Source organism: Centrocercus urophasianus, unplaced genomic scaffold, assembly GCF_019232065.1.
Source record: "Centrocercus urophasianus isolate 14NV4802_14NV808 unplaced genomic scaffold, USGS_Curo_1.0 seq_33, whole genome shotgun sequence".
NCBI classification, from domain to species: Eukaryota; Metazoa; Chordata; class Aves; order Galliformes; family Phasianidae; genus Centrocercus; species Centrocercus urophasianus.
The window spans coordinates 4802508-4824844 of record NW_024884900.1 but is presented as its reverse complement, the minus strand read 5'-3'; the positions used below and the strand labels follow the sequence as shown (position 1 = coordinate 4824844).

The 22337-nt window shown below is 50.2% G+C and overlaps 1 protein-coding gene across 1 annotated transcript in view; it reads left to right on the top strand.

The window, feature by feature from the left end:
* Positions 1-2152: 2152 nt before the first annotated feature.
* Positions 2153-22337, top strand: part of LRRC75A (leucine rich repeat containing 75A) — a 46814-nt gene continuing 26629 nt past the window's right edge. Inside the window, exons 1-2 of the mRNA XM_042830249.1 lie at positions 2153-3171; positions 17314-17442. Coding sequence (XP_042686183.1) covers positions 2911-3171; positions 17314-17442 — 390 coding nt within the window. The 5' untranslated portion in view covers positions 2153-2910. The remainder of the gene's footprint in view (positions 3172-17313; positions 17443-22337) is intronic.

Sequence of the window (22337 nt, the reverse complement as noted above, 5' to 3'; positions counted from 1 at the left end):
GCACACATCTGCTCTCAGTCAGAAAAGCTCACTGGCTGCAGATCCAATGACTTTTGCAGAACATTTGGTTGGTCCAAAAGCTGTGGAGAGGGGTTCAGCTCATGAACACCACAGGGATGGGCCAGGTTGCAGTGCTTGAGCTCTGGGTGCGTTCCATCTGTGCATGGGGAATGGTGCCTGCTGCTGTGTGCAGTGGGGTGAGGCTGGGTCGCTTCTGTGGCTTCTTTGCGCCGCTGTAATGAGAGAACACACCATGCTTTCAGTGGCTTTTTTTTTTTTTTTTTTTGCTGGCTTTGTTCTGTGCTATAAATAAGTGTGATCAGGAGCAGCAGATAAACTATCCGCCCTGCTGACAGGAGTGTCATAAGTGCAAAGGTTGTGCTTTATTTATTTACTCTGGACCACGGTTGCTGTGCAAAGCCACCTCTCCTGCCAGGGCGCAGCTCCAGATGCAGGAGAACCACAGGGTGGTTGGGTTGGGGGGGACCTCAGAGCCAAGCCCTGCCATGGGCTGGGTGCCCCCCCAGCACATCAGGCTGCTTAGGGCTCCATCCAGCCCAGCCTTGCTATCCCCGTGCCCGTAAAGCTGTGGCTTCTCATGGGGTTTTGGCCCAAGCAGCCCCATTTTAAGTGGGGAAAATTGAGTGGTCCCATCCTGCTGACTTCATGGCACAGCACCAGGTCTGCAGCGACGCTTCTTCAGTAGGGTTTCCAACATGGGAACTCCTGAATCACTGTTCAACAAAACCTGGGGGTTTCTATAACCTGTGTCATAGAATCACAGAACGGTTTGAGTTGGAAGGGACCCCCAAAGGCCATCTGGTCCCACTGCCTGCAATGCACAAGGACACCCACAGCTCCACCAGTGCTCAGAGCCCTCCATTCTGACCCTGGGGGTCTGCAGGGATGGGCACCACTCCCTCTCCAGGTACATCTTGTATGCTTCACTGCATGGCTTGCCTTGATGTGCCTGGAGCAGTGAAAGGTAGCTTTTATCTCATGACAGCAGTAAAAGATGCAGCTCATGAGGAAGTGTTGGTATTGAGGGAAGTGTAGCACAGCTCTGCAAGACAGAGCCAAACCCTATTGAGGTCTACAGGGCTCTCCACCTTTCTCATGGTATGGAAATGAATTACAGTGGTTGGCCTTTGGGGTTTTAACACAGCTCTGCAGCCATTTGGGTATGGAGGAGGGCTGTCCTTTATTCACCAGCGCAACGAACTGCGTGTGTGTTTGTGGACAGGATGCAAAGGAGGCACAAAGGATGCAAAGCTGCTGCAGGCTTACCTCTGCTACAGCTGCAAGATGCCCCGTAGCATCTTCCACACTGCTTGCCCAGGTGTTGTGTGCTCAGCTCCAGCATTGCTCCAGCCCAGCAGCAGCGTGGAGGAGGCTGCGTGCAGTTTGTGGCTGGAAAGCAGCACCTTGCACCCGGAGCAGCTCTGAAGCTGTTGCTGTGGCCGTGCAAGCTCATTCCTCCCAAGTATTTCTTGAGATATCCGTGTGCTGCAGCCGGTGAGCGTTGCTCATTCGCTGCGGTCCTTATCTAGAAGCTATAATCCATGCCCGAAAAGAAGGGAAGATAAGGAGTGACTGAATATTGGAGAGGAGCTGCTGGCAGGAGCATGGCGAGTGCATGGAAGGGGGCTGAGAGGTGATACCGGGGGTGCGTTTCGGGGGTTGTGATGGGAGTGGAGCAGCCCTGGAGCTGTGCCTCCCTTTGGAGGTCCCTCTGAGGAACCCCCTCGGTGCCAACCCCAGCTCTGCAGGGCGAGAAGAAGAGGAGGAGGAGGCGGAGGAGGAGGAAGGAAGAGCCCCGTCCGGCTCCAGCTTCCTCCGCAAGCCCTGCCTCGGTGCTCGGTGCCCGCCCCCGGCCCTCCCCCGGCTCTCCCCGCCGCACGCACCCCCGCAGCAGCCCGAGCGGAGCCGCTTCCCCGGGGGGAGCCCCGTGCAACAGTTGCCCCGCATCGCGGCCGGGAGAGCCCTTTCAGCGCCGGGAGGAGGAGAACGGAAAGACTCCGAGAGGCGGGGGAGAACCGCACGGAACCGCCGCAGCGCTGAGCACCGCCGCCGCCCGATACCGGGGCAGGAGCCCCGCAGAACCCCGCTCACACCGCGCCGGAGGGATGGAGCTGAGCGGCGGGGACGTGGGGCGGTTCCGCACCGCCGGGCTCCGCCGTTCTCTCTTCCGACTACAGGAGAGGAGCAGCCCCGCCGCCGGGCACCCACCGCCCTGCTGAGCTGCGGGGCTGCGAGCCCCGTCCTCAATCCCGAACCCTTCGTGCACCTTCCAACTCTTCGTGCATCCCCTTTTGCATCCCCCTAAGGCCATCCCTCATTCCCTTTATGTACCTCCCTGGACTCCTGCTTCTCCTTAAACCCATTCTTCACCCCCTTTGTGCCTTTCCTTAAACTCCTTTTGCATCCCCCTAAATTGGTTCTTCATTCCCTTTGTGTGTCCCCCCCAAACCCCTTGTACTCTCCTCCCATCCCCTACTTCAACCCCTTGTGCACTCCGTAAGCCCCTTTTGTAACCCCTTTCACATCTCACACTCCTCCTATATCCCTGTGTGTCCTTAAACCCCTTCTGCATCCCCTTTGTGCATTCCCCCAAACCCTTTGTGCACCCCCACATCCCCTTCTGCCGCTTTCTTTGCACTCCTAAACCCCTTCTCCATCCCCCTTTCTTCACCCCGAGACCCCTCGTGCACACCCCCATCCCCTTCTGCATCCTGCTGCGTGCACCCAAACCCTCTGTGCATCCCCTGCATCCCTTTCTGCAACCCCCTATGCCCTCATAACCCAAGGGGTTCATCCCCTCTGTGCCCCCCCCGCGCACCCTGCCCTGTGCTGGCCAGCTCCAGGCTCCCACCTTTGCATGCAGCCCGAAGGCTGTGGGATCAGCACACCATGGGCACCAAGCAGACCAAGGGCTGCCAGCCAGGCAGTGCCGGGGAGAGCCCCCCAGCCCATCACCGCAAGAAAACATCCCCCAGGGAAAGGGGTGATTTCCTCGCCTCGCTGGTGGTGAAATCGGGTGAGAAGTTTGGGAAGGGGGCCGGCAACCTCCCCCCATACCATCGGAGGATCTGCATGATCCAGGACATGCTGGGGCTGGTGAAGCAGGGCAAGCAGGAGGAGGCCACCGAGCTGCTCAGGCACCTGCGGCAGGTGAGGACGCACGGGTTTCTCCAGGGGGGGGCTGCCTGCTTGGGGTGGGGAGAAGTCGATTTAGGGTCACCCTCCTGGCTGTATTTTTTCTCCCTCCCTTTGCTGCTTGTGCTGATCTGGGCTTTGCAGCACAGCCCACTCGGGGAGGTTCCCACCCAACTTTCCAAAAGTTCTCTGGTTTGAAGCAGCTCTGCAGAGCTCAGAGGCAATCAGAGCCAGCAGCGTTGGAGAATCAGCTTTTTTCTTCCAGGCCTAGCAATGCCAACAGTTGGCAGTTGGCTTTTTTAGTGCGTTCTTTTCAATGCGTCGCTCGGTGGAGTTTTGCTTGCGTTGGCTGGGGCTGGTGGGAGCAGGGGGTGAATTGCTCAGAGCCTGAGACCTTTCCCCTTGGAATCCTGCTTGAGCTGGGCGTCAGCTGAGGAGCAGCACTACAGAAAGTTGATTTGAGCAAACAGAGCAGCGGTGCGCTGCGTCCAACAAATGGCCATGTAACCATTTCTGCTGATAGAAGGCGATAAGGAGACCCAAGTGCTGGGCTCTGGGGCATGCTGAGCTTTGAAAAACTGCACTTTTTGCATGCAAACAGACAACAGACTGAGCCACATTTCTCTCTGCCCAGATCCCCAGGGCTCAGCACAACCTGTTCTACCAGCTGGGGAGCGCTCTGCTCTTTGCTGGGCATCAGGAGCAGCTCCCAGCCCTGTGGCTCTGCTCTGTGTCAGCCTGTCCACATCAAGCACAGCTGCTCCAGGGTCCCATGTGGTTCTTGTTTTAGTGTTGCTGCTTTGCTTTTTTGCATTTTTTCACCCCATTTTCTGGTCCTGTTAACTTTTTTGCAAGTAGTTCTAGATGACCTGATTTAGTGGTTGGCAACCCTATGGCAGAGGGTTGGAGCTGGATGATATTTAAGATCCCTTCTAAACTAAAGCCATTCTCTTCAGTTTCTGTTCCACATATCACTGAGCTCACATCCCTGACCCCATCACCTGCCCCACCCCGAGGCACATTTCCATTCACTGCATCCCAGTGGTATCCATGACTTAATGCTGGCCTTGGGGCAGCCCAGCTGGGAAACCCAAGTGGTTTCAGCTCTTTTTGTGTCCCTTATGGGAATGGCTCTGAACCTCACTGCTGGTTTAGGATGAATGTGCCCTCGCCCCATTTGATAGCAGCTCCATGCCCTAAAGTTCCACCACCTCACCCATGCCAAAGCTTCATCCTTCTAGAATGGTGCTAATTTTAGAGGGTGTTTGTATCACGCCTGCCTCCCCTCACAAGAAATAATCTCTGTGCCTGTGAAATAGATGACTTACTCTATATTCTCTCTGCTTCAGGTCCAGGTTTTTCCCATTGTCTGTCTAGGGAAAAAAAAAAAAAGGAGTCTCTAGCTAGAAATCCATTGAAAAATGGCAGCGACAAACCTGTTAGAGTCAGATCAGTCTTTGTGCACGAGCAGTTCTGAAGAGCTCCCACTGATAAAATAGATCTTAGAGTGTCAAAATAGGGAACGCTCTGTCCTAGATACTATAATAGAGCACATTGTAATGAGGCAGTGTTGTTCCTCGCCTCCAGGTAGCAGCTGTGGGATGCCCTGCTGAGCAGATCCTGGTGCTGTGGGCTGTTTTGGGCTGCCTCTGGCTGTGGGGATGCTGATGAAGCTGTGAAACTGGGGCTTTTCCAGCAAACCGAGTGACTTAGTGCTCTCAATTGCATTGAGACTGTTGTTTTAGGTCACTGGGAGCCTTTCCAATTGATTTCATCAAGATTTGAAGTGAGCTCAGCCTGCTAATGTGGGGGCAGGTGGCAGCGTCCCTGCCTCCTGGAGGTGCTCCATCCTTGGGTTGAGTGGGATGAGTATGCTGGCAGGCAGCAGATTTTTGGTTTTCTTTGACTGAACTCCTTGCCCCATCCATGGGCTGCAAGAAGAGGCTTGTGGGAACCCCTCCTGCCTGCCAGCCCCCCCAAAATTGGATTCAATGATCAGCAAGATGGTAGGGCATTGAAACCCTGCTTATGGCCACCTTGCCCACAGCAAAGTGATCTGTGAGGTCCTTTCCAACACAAGCCATTCTGTGCTCCTTTTGCTCAGTCTGATGTCTTGATGGTTTCTTTTCTGGAGATCCCTCTTGTTATTTCCTCTGTGCTGGTAATGCTGTCATCTCCTCGGAGCCTGCAGTTCTACCCCGACCCCAAGCTGCAGAATTAAAATCCCCTCCCCAACAAGCACTGCCCTCTGCGCTCTTTTGATGATGCGTGTTTTCTTGTAAGCCCTCCTCCTGTGCTCCACATAGTTTGCTTTTGGCAGTTAAATGCAGCTCAGGAGAAGTGGAAATACATTGGAACACTTTCATTGCAGTGAGGCCAACACTTGGGGTGCAATGGCCACAAGAACCTCCCAGTCACTGGGATGGGGCCGCTGGTTTCTCATGGTGATAATCCTTCTGCTGGATCTAGTTTCACTGCTGCAAGGCGCCTTCCTAGATTTACCCGTTGGCATCCTTTACTCAATAGGATGGGCAGGCCCTGGCACTGGTGCCTGGAGCTGTGGGTGCCCCATCCCTGGAGGTGCACAGTGTCAAGGATGGGGCCATGGGCAGGCTGTGCTGATGGGGGACAACCAGCCCAAGACTGATCAGAACAGGGTGGGTTTTGAGGTCCCTTTCAACCTCATTCATTCTGTGAGCTTCTCTGGTTTCCAGTAGGCAATTTTAAGAGGGAGATGGTGAGAACTGGGTCAGTAGAGGTGTCAGCACTTGGGAAAACCTTGAATCCACTCTCACCCATCACCCTAACCCCAACAGCTCACACAGGTGGGAGAACTGTGCTGGTGGATGGCTGTGCCCATCACCCATTGCAGGAAATGATGGTCTTTTGCATTACACAGAGCATCGCTTTGTGCTTTTTCTCTTTTTTGAAGCTCTCTTGGGTTTCGGTGGTTAAAGCAGCCAAGCACTGTCAGTATATTAAATTCTGGGAGTGTCTCTCCTGCTGGGGAGAGGATTTGTAAAACAAAGCATGTTTTCCTCCTCTCGGCTGCCAAACGGATCATTTTCCCAAGCGAAGTGGTGAGGCGCTTCCCAGCATATTACGTCTCACTCGAGGAATTTGCCATTGGTTTTGGCTCAGCTCACTACTCTCATCAGGGCTCAGCCGTCACCTGTGTGGGGCACAGAGGGGCTGGGAGTGAAATAAAAGGGGAGAGCAGGGCAAAGCATCCCTGAAAAGCATCAGGAGGGAGAAGATGGATGGAAGCCTAATTGCAAGGTCTGAGGTGTAGCAAAGCTTCGTGAGTTGGGAGGTGGCTTCTTGCTGGCACTGCGGCGGTTTTGGGTTGCAAAGGGATTGGGGAGAGGGACCAGAGACCCCAGAAGCTTTGGTCTGGAGGAATGAGGTTGGGCTAAATGTGGTCTGAGCCCTTCGCCTGCCCTGGGGCTTTGGGTCTCAGCAGGATTTGGTGCACTGGGGGAAGGCAGCAATACTGGGGTTGGAGATAGCAGCCTTCCTTGGAGCAGGGTACGGATGGCTTCAGAGCTCTGTTTCAGCTGTGTGTTTACTGTTGTTTGTTCTAAGTGGTGTTTTTCTACTTAATTAGTCCCTCCCCATCTGTTTTTTGGTTGCACTTCAGAGCTCTGCTCTTGGCTTGCAGAGGGAAGCTGGCAGAGAAGCGCATTGGGATCGCTTGTGGTGGGTCAGATTGTTCCCAGGTTATTTCCTTCCCCAATTGCCTTTTGGGGAGGCAGATGCTGTTGTGTAGTATAGCTGTGTGTGATGAACTGGTCATGATTGTTAGGTGCTGGCAGGATGAAAGAGATGATTTTCAGTGCCTTCTCTTCTAAGGTTCAAACCAGCTGCCCTAAAGATGCCCCAAACACTTTTACACCAGTCTTGAAGCATGACTTCAGCCCCATAGGTGCCACAATTGGTTGAATATATCCACTTAGATGTGCCGTGCCTACTCATGTGCTAGGCCTGGGGACCATCCATTCTGCAGTCCCTGCTGTCAGACCCCAGCAGCATCACTACTGCCCCAGGAGTGCTGAGCACTGAGGACAGGAGGAGGAAGTTGGCAGCACTGGGCTGGAGACACTGTCACCAATGGCCGTGACATAGAGAGGTGGAAATTGGGCAACAGAGCCTGAGAGGCCCCAGAGCTCCACACCGCTGCTTGGTTTCCTCTGGTCCCAGCTGCTGATGAAAGCAGTGCTCCCTGCAGTTATTTTTAACCCTTAGGTAGCTGGAAGCATTGACAGCAGATGATGACAGCTCTGCTCTCCTTGCTGTGCTCTGCTGCAAGCTGCTCACTTGCACTGTCCTTTCTCTGCTTCTTTGCTTCCCATCATGATTCCTTCTGTTCTCTTCCCTTTCCCTATGGGATGTGTGGGTGGATGCGCCCTGCTGTCTGCTCGGCATCTGAACAGCCCTGGTTTAATTAAAGCCCTCTGAGGGGGCTCCTACTGCTTGTCCTAAGAAAAATGTGGGATTCTGAGATGCAGGGATGGAGGGAGGGCAGATGCAGTGCACTCACTGCTAGTTCAGTCCCAAAACTCCCTGTGCCTCCAGCAGGATCAGGAAGCACGTGCACAGAAATCAGGGTGTTGGGGGATGCGTTAATGCAACGCATGCAGTGCGCCCAGGCAGGCTCCATTTGCTGCAAAGACATTATGAGGAGAACCCAGGCAAACCCTAGATGAATCTCCTTGCTCAGCTGGTAGAGACCCTGGGTCAGCGTTTCTAGAGGAGTTTTAGGTTGAATATTAGGAACAACTCAAAAAGAGAGGTGCTGTGGTGGCACAGCTGCCCAGGGAAGTGGGGGAATCCTCTTCTCTGGAGGTGTTCCAGAGCCATAGGGATGTGGCACTGAGGGATGTGGTCAGTGTGCATGGTGGGGGTAGGCTGGGGTTGGATGTGGGGATCTGGGCCTGGTTTTAAGGGTAGGATTGTTTGGTTATTCTTTAAGCAAGAGGATGTTTTCCCATTTGGTTGTAAAAGGTGTATTCTGCTGGGAGCAACGTGATGCTTCTTTCCCCATGCAGGCAGATGGCAGCTGTGTGATGAGTTGTGCATAGCATTGTTCTGGTGAGGAGTGGTGGACTTGGGGTTTATGTGACTGATTGTTGGCTTTTATGTTCTGTTTGCAACTCAAGTTACGTGCAGGTGAAAACTAGGGATTGAAACAGCATTTAAATGGGATTTGATCTGATAAAATCTCAAAGTGTGATAAGTATTTCAGGCAAACATTGACTGTGGCTTGCCCTCATAGAATCATTCAGGTTGGAAAAGACCTCTCAGGTCCCCACATCCAATCCCATCATGCCCACTGATCACATTCCTCAGTGCCACATCTCTGTTTCTTTCAGGGACGGTAATCCCTCCACCTCCCTGGGCAGCCTCTTCAATTGCTTGTTTGAAATGCATGGTTTAGAGTAAATGGCATTTTCACTCAACAGTAGATATCTGTGTATGTAAAAATATATATGCATGTATGGGTGCAAGGTTCCCAGTTCTGAGTGGTGCAGATTGAAATGTTGAAGGGTCCTTTTGGGAAACTGGGAGGCTTTGAGAGCACTCTATGAAAAGTGGGGTTAATCTGCTGCAGCTTTCACCTCCACCATCGCCTTCCCAGTCAGCTTGCCTCTTATCTCAGGCTGTTTTCAGAGAAACCTTCATCTCAGCAGACAGAATCACTGCCTTGTTATGGGGGTCATTACCAGCCTGTGTAATGAGAATTACAGCCTGCCTGCCTGGTAAACTGAGTAGAGGGCTGCGTTAGTACAGCTTGTCCATGCAGGAAAGGTTTGGAGAGGAATTAAGAGCATTCAGCACGGCTTATTGCAGGTGTTATGCTGTGCCTGCTGCCATTGCCTTCTCTTCTCTCTATTGCAGGGAGCTGGGCTGTGTTTTCCATCCTCTCTTCAGTTGAAAGCAATGTTTATAATCCAAATGCAGAATGCTTTTCAATGTGTTCAGTATCAGGAGCAGAGCATCCCCAGGCTGAGTGATCCAAGCAGGTTGCAAGTATTGCTCATGGCACAGAGCTCGTGTTGCAGTGGGTCTGGAAAAGACCCTGACCCAGCACTTGTTGGATGAATGTCCCTGGGTGTTCTGTTCCTGCCTATAGCAGCTCTGCTGGGCTGTGAGATCACAGAGTCATTAAGGTTGGAAAGGACCATTAAGACAATCTGGTCCAACCCCAACCTATGCCCACCATGCCCCTCAGTGCCACGAGTGATTGAGACTGATGAGTTGACTCCTGCCAGGCTGCCTTGTGCTGCAGGATATGAGGTTGCTCTGGGTTCTGGGATTGCTCTTAACATCCTGAGTGCATTGACCTGGGATTGCAATGTCAATGCAATGCCCTACGCTGTCATTCCCCGCTCCTTTGTAGGCAGTGGCTGCTTTCATTGCAGCGTTGTGCTACGTGGCACTGTTCACTCAGTGGCAGGCTGCTTTCCCTCCCACCCTGTATCTGCAGAGGGAATTCGGGGCAGCCCAGCTGCACCCACGCATCCTCCCCCGCTCAGCAGACAGCAGCAGCTCAGCTGAGATTAATGCCCTGAAACGTGGTGAGGAATCTCTGTGTGTGTTGCTGTCATCTCGTCCCATCAGCTGCTGTTCTCCACAAACACACAGAAAGAAATACGCAAAACTCCTCTCCTGAAAGCCATTTTGTGTTTTTGTTTTTGTTTTTCAAATTCCCTTTTGGTGTTTCTGCACTGTGTAAATCAAATGTATTCTGTAAGAAGGACTCACGTTTGCTCGCACCTCCCTGCAGCAATGGTGCTGGAGCAAAGCTATGGAAACCTGCATTGACCCCAAAGGGATTAAACACTCCTGGGGCAGGAGAGTCCCAGGGCATTTTGCATTCCTTGATTTCAGGGGAGCAGTGACACCTCACTACTGGGCTTGCAGATTTCTCCACCCCCAGCAGCTTGTCATCTTTCTTATTTACATTTACAGCATCCTAAAAATGCTGCAAAAAATTCTGTGTAATTGGACATGAAGGATTAAAATGCCATTTATATGACATGGGCGTTCTTGCAAGCAGCCAAAACCTCACCTCCAGCTTCTGGACAATGGTTGCACTGTGAGGGCTTTTATCCCTGTGCTTTGCTCCTGCATTCCTGAAGCAAATAACCACTGCTGTGCCACGTGCCTGCATGCCAGAGGCACTGAGTACAGCTTTCCATGCTCTCACTGGGGACAACAGCAATGGGGACAGCATCAACAGGGACAGCACCGCTGGGGAACTGCTGGGCTGGGTGTGAAGTGCTTAGAACAAGTCATAGAATCATCAAAGTTGGAAAAGACCTCCAAGATCACCACGTCCAACTGTCAGCCCTTCACCACCATGCTCGCTAATCGTGTCCTTAAATAGGCAGATGGGCTGGATGTACTATGAGGTCCCTCCCAACCCAACCATTTCGTGGTCCCCTGGTGGTGGTTACTCACATCTCAGCGTGGACCCAATGATGAGGTCGCTTCCCATTTACCATTGGCTTTTCATGGCCAATGGAGATGTTTCAGCCCAGGGTCGTGGTCATCCTGATGGGAGCAGTGAGGGAAGGCTCAGCCGGTGCTGGGGCCGTGCAGTGAGCTCATCCTGGCTCTGCTCCTGCTCAACTCGTTGTCTTGCATCAAGTTTCAGTGCTTATTCAGCCCTGCTGTTGTATCTGGAAAGCACTGTGAAGGAGTTGATCCCATATCCTGAAGGCTTCTCGGGTTCTTCTTCCTCTTGTTGTTAACTTCAGGAAAAGCTGGCAGTCAGAACTATTAGTGTTGGCTATTTTGGAGTTGGAAAGTAAATGTTCCCGGCTTCTACCGCCGGGGATGTGGTGGGAGTTGGGAGCTGAAGGCTTTGTTCTAGCACCTGTGGTAATATCCCTCAGCCACAGCATCTCGTGGGTCTGGTTGGGTGCCCAGGATGGCTCAGCCACCCACAGGACAGGATGGTATCAGGTTCTCCCTTGCTCCTAGGGTAGTGTAAGGTTATGGGGATCAGAGCCCAGGGCATGGAGGCTGAGGGCTTTGCCTTCCCAACAGGGAGTGTGTGCGTAGTGTGTCCTTCTGGTCCTCTTTTTGCACCCAAGCAATGGTGATTGGGTAGAAGGGAATTTGCAACAGAGCTGCAAGAACCAAAAGCCTGTGTTGAAACTGAATGTCAAAGCAGAAATATTTGCTTTTTTTTTTTTTTTTTTTTTTAATCAGGGGAAACTTTGACATTTCTTAGTGCCCTCCCAAGGGGACAGCAGCTCCTACCCCATGGGAAAGACCCAGAGGCTTCACATGGAGGTTTGGGGAGTAGGAATTAGCAATGCAAGAAAAGCGTGTGAAGGGGAAATCACGCAGTGCTGTGGTCCTCTTAGGGAGAACCAACAGGCTGCAGAGAGAAACCACAGGAGAGGAGCCCCAGGGCCGGGTGCTGTCATGCTGAGCTGGGAAAAGTGAAATGTATATTAATATATTGCTAATTTTCCATTGACCGTGGGCGGAGTGAAAACAAAGCACTGGATCGCTACCAATACTGAGCGATCTGGGAAGCCTCCTCTCGTCGTTCCCATGAAGAGGGGATGGCACATGATATATATTATTTTGGGTGGTGACGTTAGGAGTGCCAGCCCTGCATGTGAATAACGACCTCCCTGGTTGTCCTCCCTGCTCTACAACTGCTCCGTGCTCTTGTTTATCAAGGTTTATTGCTGGGAAGTTCAACCTGACCACATCCTGCTGAGCTCCTTAGGTGGCCTGGGCTGATCTTCAGGGTGTCTCCATATAAATACCCAGCAGTACAGTTACCCTGATTGTTATGCGAGGCACAGATTGTTCCACCATACAAGGGTGTTATATATTAATGTACCGGTGCTTTGAATCTCATTACAAGAATCTGCTTTATTAATGGACTTTGTCCATGCTTAAGATTAACCATGATGCTGGATTTGCAAATGAAAGAAGTGAAATTCATGTTGTCCGTATTAATTATGTGTGCTCTTGGCAAACCCTTAGAAGCTGAGGAAACCATTTATTCTATTTCTGTTGCTCTGTCCTAGGTAAGAAAATGAGTCGGTGCTGTGGGATTTGCCTGTTTTGCTCCACTGCTGTTCTACCTGATGGGAAGAATATTGGGTAGAACGTTCAGAACTCAGAAGGATCTGATCTCAATTCCAGGTCCCTCTCTCTGAGCATTGCTTTCAATGGCTTCCCTCATGCCCTTCTCTGGGCATGATCTGTGTTGAAGAATAAGCAATACTCATTTTTACTAAAGCCTGTATCAATAGGATTGATAGGGAACCTACTGATGCGTGGCATTGGACTGGATAATCTCTAGAGGTCCCTTCCATCCCCTATGATTCTGTGATCCTGGGAAGATTTGGGGGTTTGTTTTAGCACCTAACTGCTTTGGAGGATCCCAGAGCAATTGTCAAAGCATTCGTATAGTCCTCCACCACTGAAATTTGGTCCCTTTGAAGTACAGCTTGCATTTATTGAACAGTAACAATACATCCCTCAGTAGCTAATGCAATAATAATCAACTTAAGGCTTGGAAGTGAAACCAGGTTTTAGATAGCTGTTATTGGATTGCAAGCCCCTATTATATGTGCAGGAAGGGATTGTTTTCTTCTGGGCACTAGAGAAGATCCAATAGGCCCACAGTGACATGGTAATATTGATGCTGTAGGTTCAGTGCAAGGTGCAGGAGACTTTGGGCACAATGTGGGGACAATGCAGGGCAAGTGAGGCTGACTTTCCTGCAGGTTGATCCAAAGAAATCCAGCTTCTCCCCGTGTCTTCCTTGTGGTCCCAGCTGGGCAACCCTGACAGCAGCTGTGTAACATCTGGCTCAGCTGCAGACCATCTGTCCTGGTATCTGTCCATCTGCTGCCACGTGGGGTGTCCTGCAGCCAGGTCCTGCTCCTTCTCCAGATCCTTTCCCTGACGTCGATTCCCCAGAATTTCTGGGAACTTGATTACCATTGAGATTTTTGCCCCTTTCCCATTGTCAGAGGAAACTGGCTGACGTTTGGGGCTCCTTAGGGAAGACAGAGAGGTGGAAGGATGGACAGACAGCAGGCACTCATCCTGGCTGTGGGATGGATCATTACTGAGGTTGGACGACTTTCATTGGTCATAGCATGTGCTGTCATTTCCAATGGGGAAGGCATGCAATGGTGAATGTTGCTCTGTGGGGAAGGGCTAGCTGTGTGCCCACCCTGGGGAAGTTATGGAGAGAGTAATTCCTCCCCATCTGTCATCTCTGTCTTCTGCTTGGAACCCTCTTCCTTTTTCTGTAAATACTTATTACAAAGACATGTGAGTATTCAGTGCATATGAAGACAACAACTGCATACGTAAATGGAAGTCTTGAGTGCCTGTAGGGCATCTCTTGTCCCCTCGCAAACACGGAAGGTGTTTGAGCTCCTACTTGCCTCCAGCAAAACAGGGGGGACCTAATGGAACCTAAAAACCTCACTGATACTGGTGAATGGCCTGCTGCAAAACAGCTGGGGCTGCTCTTGGATGGAAGAGCTGGGAGTTGAGCTGCACATTTCCTGGGCTGGAAAACAAAGGTGAGAGCAGCACGAGTGGGATATTCCTGCTCTGGTTGCATGAACTGTCTCAGATAAGCTAATTAGAAGGGCTTTTCTTGGCGGCTAACTGATAGAGACAGCCACATCCAGGGGCTGACTCAGCCCAGCTGCTCGGAACTGGGTGAATCATCAGCTTAACACGAGCTGGCAGCAGATCGGGGCGATGTGACGCGGCTGCATCCTCACCTGGCAGGAGATGAGATGCATCCCATCCTCCAGCTCTGTTTTCCAGCTGAGATCTCAGAGCTTTTTGCCAGGGAGGAGAAGTCTGGTCTTGCACAAGGTCAGCCGCTGCCCCGTGTTATAGACTGAAGTTATTTGGAGTTGCCTTCCCCGAGTGAAGTTTCTAAGCTTTTGGAGACTGGGATCCCACTGTACACCAAGATGGGATGGGCAACCGAGGCCATCCATCCTCATTAAATATCCACAGGCACTTTCCTGAAAAAGCCTGTGAGCTGTGGTCTGGCCAAACTCCAACTGGGATAATTACATTTGCCTCGCAGTTTAAAATAAATGCGGCACATTCTTCAGCAAATCTCTTGTTCACAGCTGTTTATTATTGGGATGGCGGCATCATATCTCTGCCCATTAATCCGTCTCTCCTCCTTTCCAAACTTGCAGCCTCCTGGAGGGGGGTTGAGCTGCCACTATTTATTATTGGAGTCAATCTGCCAAGCAAATGTTTACTTCCTCCCTTAAACATTGACTCTTCTCTAAACGTACCCTCACTTGAGGTTGGATGAGCAATCATTGGTTCCCAACCAAAATTTGTTCTCCTAAGCAGAAAATATCCACGCACTTAAACTCCAGTTTTGCACCAGTCCTGCAGGTTACAAACAGATTTGCAGCACCCTTCTCTATGGGGATGGTTATGGGGTGAATGGGGTTGACGCAGGTGCTGGTCCCCATTCATTCTCCCCCTACAAAACAGCCCTACAGCCTTTGTGCAGTCCATCTCCCATGCCCATCTCCAATCCAGCCTTGCTGATGCCCACCTCATGCAGTCATTTCCCCCAGATAACTTGCTGAGGACGATGGATTGCACGCAGCATTAATCCTTCTTTTCCTCCACACTCACTGCTTGTTTATAATACAACCTCTCTGCTCAGCAATTCATTACACTCGTGGTGGAGATAAGGCCCAGTGTTGGAAGGGGTGCTTGCCAAAATAGCAGCTCTGGGGCTATTCATGAGCAGCAGTGATAGCAGGAGCTCTGGGCAATGTTTTGCACAGTAACCTCATTTGGGCACCCGCTAACTGCATTCTCTGTGAGTTAATAAAGGCAGCAACCGAGCAGCACGCCTTATCTCACGACTTCTTGCATGGACCAGCTGAATTTTCCTCTAATTGTGATTCAATTTGCAGTGATCGATGGTTTAATAAGAGAAAAACATGCTTGGTTTCCAGTGCTTATGGCTGCTGGTGGCCCAGGGAGCATCCCACGATGCTGGGTTGTGGAGCTCTGAGAGCTGACTGCTGTGCTGCAGTTCCTGGCAGGCAGAAGGAGGGGAACAGCAAGGTGTTGTGCCCAGAGATAGGGAAAGATAAATGAGGCTTATGGCTCCCAGATGCCTCGCTTGCATTTATTTTGCCTTTTTCATGGGGAAAAGAGCATTGCTCATGTAGTGTTTGCCTGGTGAAAGCAATGGTGAGTTCTGAGTTTGGGTTTTGGGCAGTGGTTTGGGTTCTTTCTTGGTGGTTGCTTGCCAAAGGGGGGAACCAGGTCTGCTGGATTTCCAACATAACTAATAAATAAATAAACAATAAAAGGCGGTGCCTTTTGTTGCTGTGCCCAGGAATTTTCCTTTGCTTTCCTTTGGAAGGAGGAATTGTTTCTTCCTGTTGCACTTAGGAGTTAAATTCCTACTTTCATCGCTAGGGACTGAAGGCATCTTGGCTTTCTCTTGGCCTCCTAAAGGATGAAATAAGTCATAGACTCTGTAGGAAGGGCATGGGTGAGGGAGGATGAGCTGAGCAGGGCTGTGCTTTCAGCCAGGATCTAAACCTGGACATCAGCATAGGGCTGTTGGTTGTGCATGGACAAGGCACTGAACTCTCCTCCCACGGGGGTACCAGGGATGTAGATATCCCCTCTCCTGTCACAAACCATCTCAGCCCTGTGCCTGTCTTTGGGTGTATGCTAGGAAAACACCCCTCCAGCCAAAACCCAGACAGCTGTAGTCTTATTGGATGCCAGATATCACTGTTTTTCACCCATATACCCTTACAACTTGAAAGCTGCTCTTGCTGTCCAGGTAAGGATCCTCTGGGGAAAGGGAACGTGCTGTAAAAAGCCCTATGATTGGAGCCAGATGCTGGGCGTGTTCTCCCAAGTTCACAATCTGCGATTTGCTGACAGCAGAGCTGGTGCTAAGTTATTAAATTGCAGATGAGCTCATCGCTTGGCCTCGGACGAGTTTCAGCCTTGAGTGGCTTTAAAATATTACATGTGGTGGGAAGAGACAGTGCTGGTGTGGCAGAGAGATTTAGGGAGCAGCTGAGAAAGACATCTGCACATAAGGAATGCGTATGGGGAGGGAGGAGGGGATGCTCCATGTGAAAGACGTGAGCTCTCCCAGGAGAGAGAAATGCTCAGATTGGTTGGTTCTATGTTTTAATCTTAGCTGAAAACTGTCAGCCTTCTGAGATGTTCAAAGGGAAGTGGCTAGATGCTAAGCCTGGTGTGATCCTGAAAGATCCCGGTGTGTTGAAAACAACGTGTGGGATTAGTGCTGCCTAGCCCCAAAATCAGCCCCTATGGTAGTTTTGTTTGCACATCCATCTCTGACCTGGTATTTGCTCAGTCATATTATCATTAGGGATGGAAAAGACCTCTAAGATCGCCAAGTCCGACCTACATTACTACGAGGATGGGCTGGAAGAGTTGGCTTTGGGGGTCCCCCTGCTCTACGCATCCAACCCTATTGCTCTTGTATGGGTAAAGGCTGCATCTCTACTGTGAGGCTTCTTGGGGAGCTGTTCAGGTCTTGGGGTATCAGGAAAGACCTCGTTGGAATATGCATTCATTGGAGTGCAGTTCTACTCCCTGATTTTGAAGAGCAAAACACTGTGGAAATGGAATACTTGAAGCAAATGGAATACACTATATATAACCCTTCCTCTCCTTGTCCCTGTGCACTAATGTCTTTCACAGAATGAGTTCTCTGCCAAAATTCCTCAAATTATTATGTCTAAAGATTGAGAATCGGAGAAAATAGCCTTAGAGAGGCCCTCAAGTGGTCTGACCCTCCCCAGGGCAGCATTAGCTCCATCTGAACTGTTCCTGACACATCCCTGCCTCCACCCTTCCCAGCCTGCTCCAGTGCTTCATCACAGCTCCTGAGTTTATCCTTCTGCTTCCCCTTCTGCAAATTTAGGCTCATTCCTCCCTCCTTGTGGTTTAACAGGCATGGTGAGGATGGGTTGGTGTTTGGATTTGATGTTATTAGAGGTCTTTTCCATTCTCAATGATTCTATAATGATCAGTGAAGGGGAATTTAAGATCCATTCGAGTAATTGGCTTTGGAGTTGTGTCTAATGTTGTACCCTGTCTCTGCAGGATTTAGGAATGGAGTCGACCTCTCTGGATGATGTCCTCTACCGATATGCCAGCTTTCGGAACCTGGTGGATCCAATCACTCATGACCTCATCATCAGCCTCGCTAGGTACATCCACTGCCCCAAGCCGGTAGGTAACACAGCATTGTCACAGCCCACAGCTGCTGGCTTGGAAAATGCCTCCACTGGGAGCATAAGGCTTTGCCAAGTGCTAGGCAGAAGGCATCCTCCTTAATTCAGTGCTGATGGGTCTTTGGTCAGAGAAGATGTGCTCAGGCATTGTGGTTTCACTGCAGGATAGTGAGTTTTCCAGGTACTGTAGTGACATTACCCTTATGTGAGTCCTTTGGGTCTTGGTACTTGGTTTTGCAAGTTATCTCTGCTTTCTTTTACTCGTTTCTATGCTAGAGAACTTGTCCTGTTGGGAACAATTTCTGCCTTGCAAGGACACCAGATCCTTCCTCACCCTTGTGCAATATTTATCGTGACCCCAAATGACAAAGAGAGTCCTTGGCTGTCTTGCAAGGATGGGTTTCTGAACAAGCCCAGTTTGTGGGCTGCTGGTTGGGCTCTGCCATAAGCACAGCCCCACACTGATGGGAGCTTTCAAACCCCTCAGCCCCATTTGCTCCCTGGCAGCAATAGCAGTGTTTGGGCTTTTGGAAATCCCATGCTGGCTCGCTTCTCTTCTATGATGAATGTGGCTCTGCGTCGTGGCTGCTGGCTGTTAGGATAATTAGGGTTTTTCTCTCTCCCCAGGCTTTCCTTTTAAATAAGCAATATTGTCAGTGTCTGATCCAGAAAACAGCGTAGGCTTAAGAGTGTTACAAGATGTCTGATTGCTCGGAACGCAATGGATAATGGGGAGAGGGGAGGAGGGAAGACCAGCAGCTGCCAGACATGATTGCAGGAGACACTGCAGATCCGGGGGTTTAATCTCCCATCCTCAGTCCCCCACGTGTAAATTTAGGAGGCACAACTCTCCTAGAACGATGTGCAGTGCCCTGGCGATGTGTCATGCATCAAATTGTGTTTAAAAGAAATGATGTGAGCTGTAGGAAGAGGCTGAGGGATGCTTTCTGCTAAGCGTGGAGGAGGAGTTAGGGGCATCCTGGTGGGACGTCTGGCATTCCAATAGCTTCCGTAGAGTTGTGGGGACAGCTGGGGGGACAACAGAGCAAGATCCAGCCCAGCATGGGGACCGCCCTGTGCACCCCAGGTGTTGTCCCAGTGCTCCTGGAGGGACTGTGTGTCTCTCTGCATGAGCTCATCAGCCTCTGAATTTCTGCCAGGAACACACATGTTGTACTCTGCATCCCAAGCGCATGCTTTATTTGTAAGCTGTTTTTTGGAAAGGACCATCCTTAGGATGCATGGGTCTTAGCTGGACCTGCAGCATTGCCTCTTTCATTTTCTGTAAAATCCATGAGGTTTACTCACTGCTATTCCTTGTGGGCGTTTCACACCTCTACTGAAAAATGGGGGAAACTGATTTTAAACACATTTAAATGGCAGCCCATGCAGTATTGGATCTCTTCTTCTGCATGGGATGCCTCTCACTGAATGCACGTGGTCCTCATCCCCTGATTTTCTGTCTGTCCCCCAACAGGCTGCATGCCTTCACCACCTGGGCTGTTTTCCAGCCCTTTGACTCGAGACTTCTTGCTCTTCCTATATTTCTTTGGCAGAGATTTGGCAGCCTCACACGAGAGCAAGGGAACATGGGGCCAGGAGCCAAAGGTATCCATAACACCCCCTGGCACAAATATACATACATCCTAGATCTCCTATACCTATGTATAGGGTGAGGCAGCTGTGAACTTGCCCACAGGGAGGTGGGAAGCTTGGACTTATGCAGACCCCAATGCTCAGCCTCTATTTATACCACCTTCGCTTAAAGGTGACCCCTTGGCCTCTTCTCCCAGCTAAAATAAAAATGGAATGGGTTTTTCCAAGCTCTGGGTAAATACGTTCTGCGTTGCATGGCCAGGAAAAGTTGGCCTGGGCTCTCTGACGTGGCTGAGCAGCTCCTGCTTCCAGCAAGCAAATTCAAACCAGGAGCGAGGGGAAATGCTTAGCCTAGGCTGGGGGAGGCTGGAGAGCTCAAACATGGAAACCCTTTGGGTTTGCTCTCCTAGGGATGGCCATGTGTTTGGAGCATGGGCTGGGCTCTGCTCTTGTGAGATCTCTGAGGTGCTGGAGCTTGGGTGACTTTTGTTAGAGGAACACCAGCTTTCTTCTGGAACCTGGAGGTTCCAGGGCTGAACCAGGAGGTCAAGGGCTGGATTTGCTCAATCCTCTATTGCAGATGAATGACGTAATTTGACTGACGTTTGCATACAATCAAAGACATTTGAACTAGTGTTTCCTTCCCCACAGCCTTGACCTCAGGGCTGTGTATTTTATCTTGCAGTTTCTCTTTCTCCCAGCACCGTGGCAATGAGCCAGAACAATGCTTGGAGAGTGCATTTCTGCTGCCTTGGGCACAGCCCACAGCCAAGCCATTGCCAAACCCCCAGTGGATTCAAGAGGTGATTGCAGAACTATGGTGCAATGTCTGTCTGTCCAGGGTCATGCTCTGAACGGAGGACATGCTCTGAATGGGAACAAAGAGTGGTGGGAACGCCACAGGGCATGGGTTACTCAATGCCCCAAATCTTCCTTACACCCAGTTAGGTTTTTTCCTGGCAGAGGAGCTGAAAACACACATGTGCAAGGAGGAAAGGACCATAGCAGAAAAAAAAGAAAAAAAGAAAAAAATCAGCTCTTTTTGCCAACAGGAATATCTGGCCATAAACTACTGGAAAATTAAAGTGGTTTCTTTTTTTCCACAGACAGTAGCCATACGTATGGATGACTGATGACTGTGATAGTGAGTGAGTCAGGCTTTCCCCTGCTTGAGAACTTGTTGGACGTGGGATGAGCACCGAGCAGGGCTTGAGGGGGAACAGACAGTGAAACCTTGGGGGACAGCTGCTTTTCCCCTTGCTGCCTTGGTGCAGTGGTTCCTCTGGCTCTTACAGCTGCTGGGGGGAAGCTGAAGTAAATGCAAGATGAAGTGCTGGCTTTGCTTATCCCTGTCCCATGGCTGGCCTTGCAAGAAAACATTTTTGCCCATGCTGGTTCCAAGGGCTGGCAAAGCAGCTGAGCAAAAACCTATTCCCGACCCAGCTTTGCCTGGCTGCTCCTCTGCAAGCCCATTGAGAAGAGAGGTGAGAAATGGAACCCCATTTGTAGGGTGTTGGATGTGGACAAACAGGTCAGCATGAAAACGGGGTCTTGTTTCTCCTCACTGAAAACAGGGAGGTGATGGGCTGAGATGGGAAGCAGGATGGGATTTGCTTGTGCAGGGCCTGATAGAGTGAAGATCTCTTTTCTTGTGCACTTTGTGTCATTTGAGAATCCATGGGTCCCTGGCTCAGATTTCCTGTGTGAGCTCTAAATCGATCAGGTTTGCAGTGTGGGTTTGATTATACGGATCATCACTCATGAAAGCAAGAAAAAGTGCATAAAGAAGTAGCAGTTATCACGACCTGCTTGGAATGGTCTATTTCATCTTCAGCCCTGGGGTATAAGAATTTGACTTACAGATGATGTTGGGTTTTGATGCCCTGCATTTTTAAAGCGTGTTATTTCTGATGGAGCCGTGCTGAAAGTAATATGAGCATCTTTCCTCTAATTTACAGCACTGTGTGCTGTGACACGTGGGTGAGTGTGTATTAACAAACTCAGCTTATGTGGAGTGAATATAGCTGGAATACCGTGACCATCAAAACGAAGCTCATAACCCAACTCCTCCACCATGCCTGTTGGTATTTGCTCTTGAATTCAAATTGTCTGGCAAGTTTCTGACATCACACTAATTTTTGTAGTAGGATAAGCTACTAAAAGCAGTGACCCATCGACCTGTAAATCCCCCAAATATCTGATATAAAAGCAAAGAGAATCCAGTTAAGTCAATTGTATTCTGTATTAATGGCTTAGGTTTTCTTTTTTGTCAGTTTTGCTCCAAGTCTGAAGATCACTTTCTGGGTATTTAAGACATCTGCAATACATTAAAATATCCTGCAGCGTGAAACTGGCTGAGAAGCTCAGGCTCTGCTAACAACTCTGGTTCTATCTCGATATAAAGGGCTGTGCCCTCTGCTCTTTATAAAAAGAGAGATGTTCTCGAAAGCCTTTGTGCACAAGCTAAAGCTGAGCAGAGTGCCTTGGAAACATGAGAAAATTGCACAGAAGGCAATTGCACTTTGCAATTATTTTACCATCAAGGCTAAATGTGAATAATGGTGAGGTCTAGATGGGCTGTGATGGCACCAATGCCAGCAAATTTGCTGGGGAAGATTGTGATTATTTTTTTCTTTAATATGGAATGGGGTGCAGAGAAAGAGGCAATATCCCTCGCTCTTTCTTACCTTTCCCTATGGAAGTCAGAAACCCAGATACAGACTTCTGCACACGATGGCTATTCAGTGTGTTCAGTGTAGGAGAGCCAGGGGAAACCCATCCACATGTGGTGTTTTCAGCAGCAGGAAGAATTCCCCTGAATTTAAAAGCTCTGATTCATTTGTGGAACTGGGCAAAGGCCCGGCAGCACGTGCAGCTCTTGCTGCAGCGTGGGGAGACAAAGGAGCCTTTCACATCCTCACTACCTAAACGATACCATGTGGGGGCAATGAATGGGGAATCTGTGATTCCACAGTCTTGAAGTGCTGCACAGCACCATTCTGAGTGTAGGAGGCTGGACGAACACATTTGTGTTATTGGAACAGCTGGATGAGGTTTGCATTAACAAAAGATAAAAGTATTAAATTTTAAATGCTTGTTTCTCCCTGCTCATCCTCTTGGTCCCATGCAGTATGGCCAGGTCATTCTTATCAATTTTTTATCTGCTCTGCTTTGCATTGCTTCAACTCAAAATCTTGACGCCGGCTCAGTTCCCATAACAATAAGTTGACCTTTCCTAACAGCTGCACCAGTGTCTGCAAACCCTCCCAAATGCCACAGGGTGGATTTTTGTCAGCT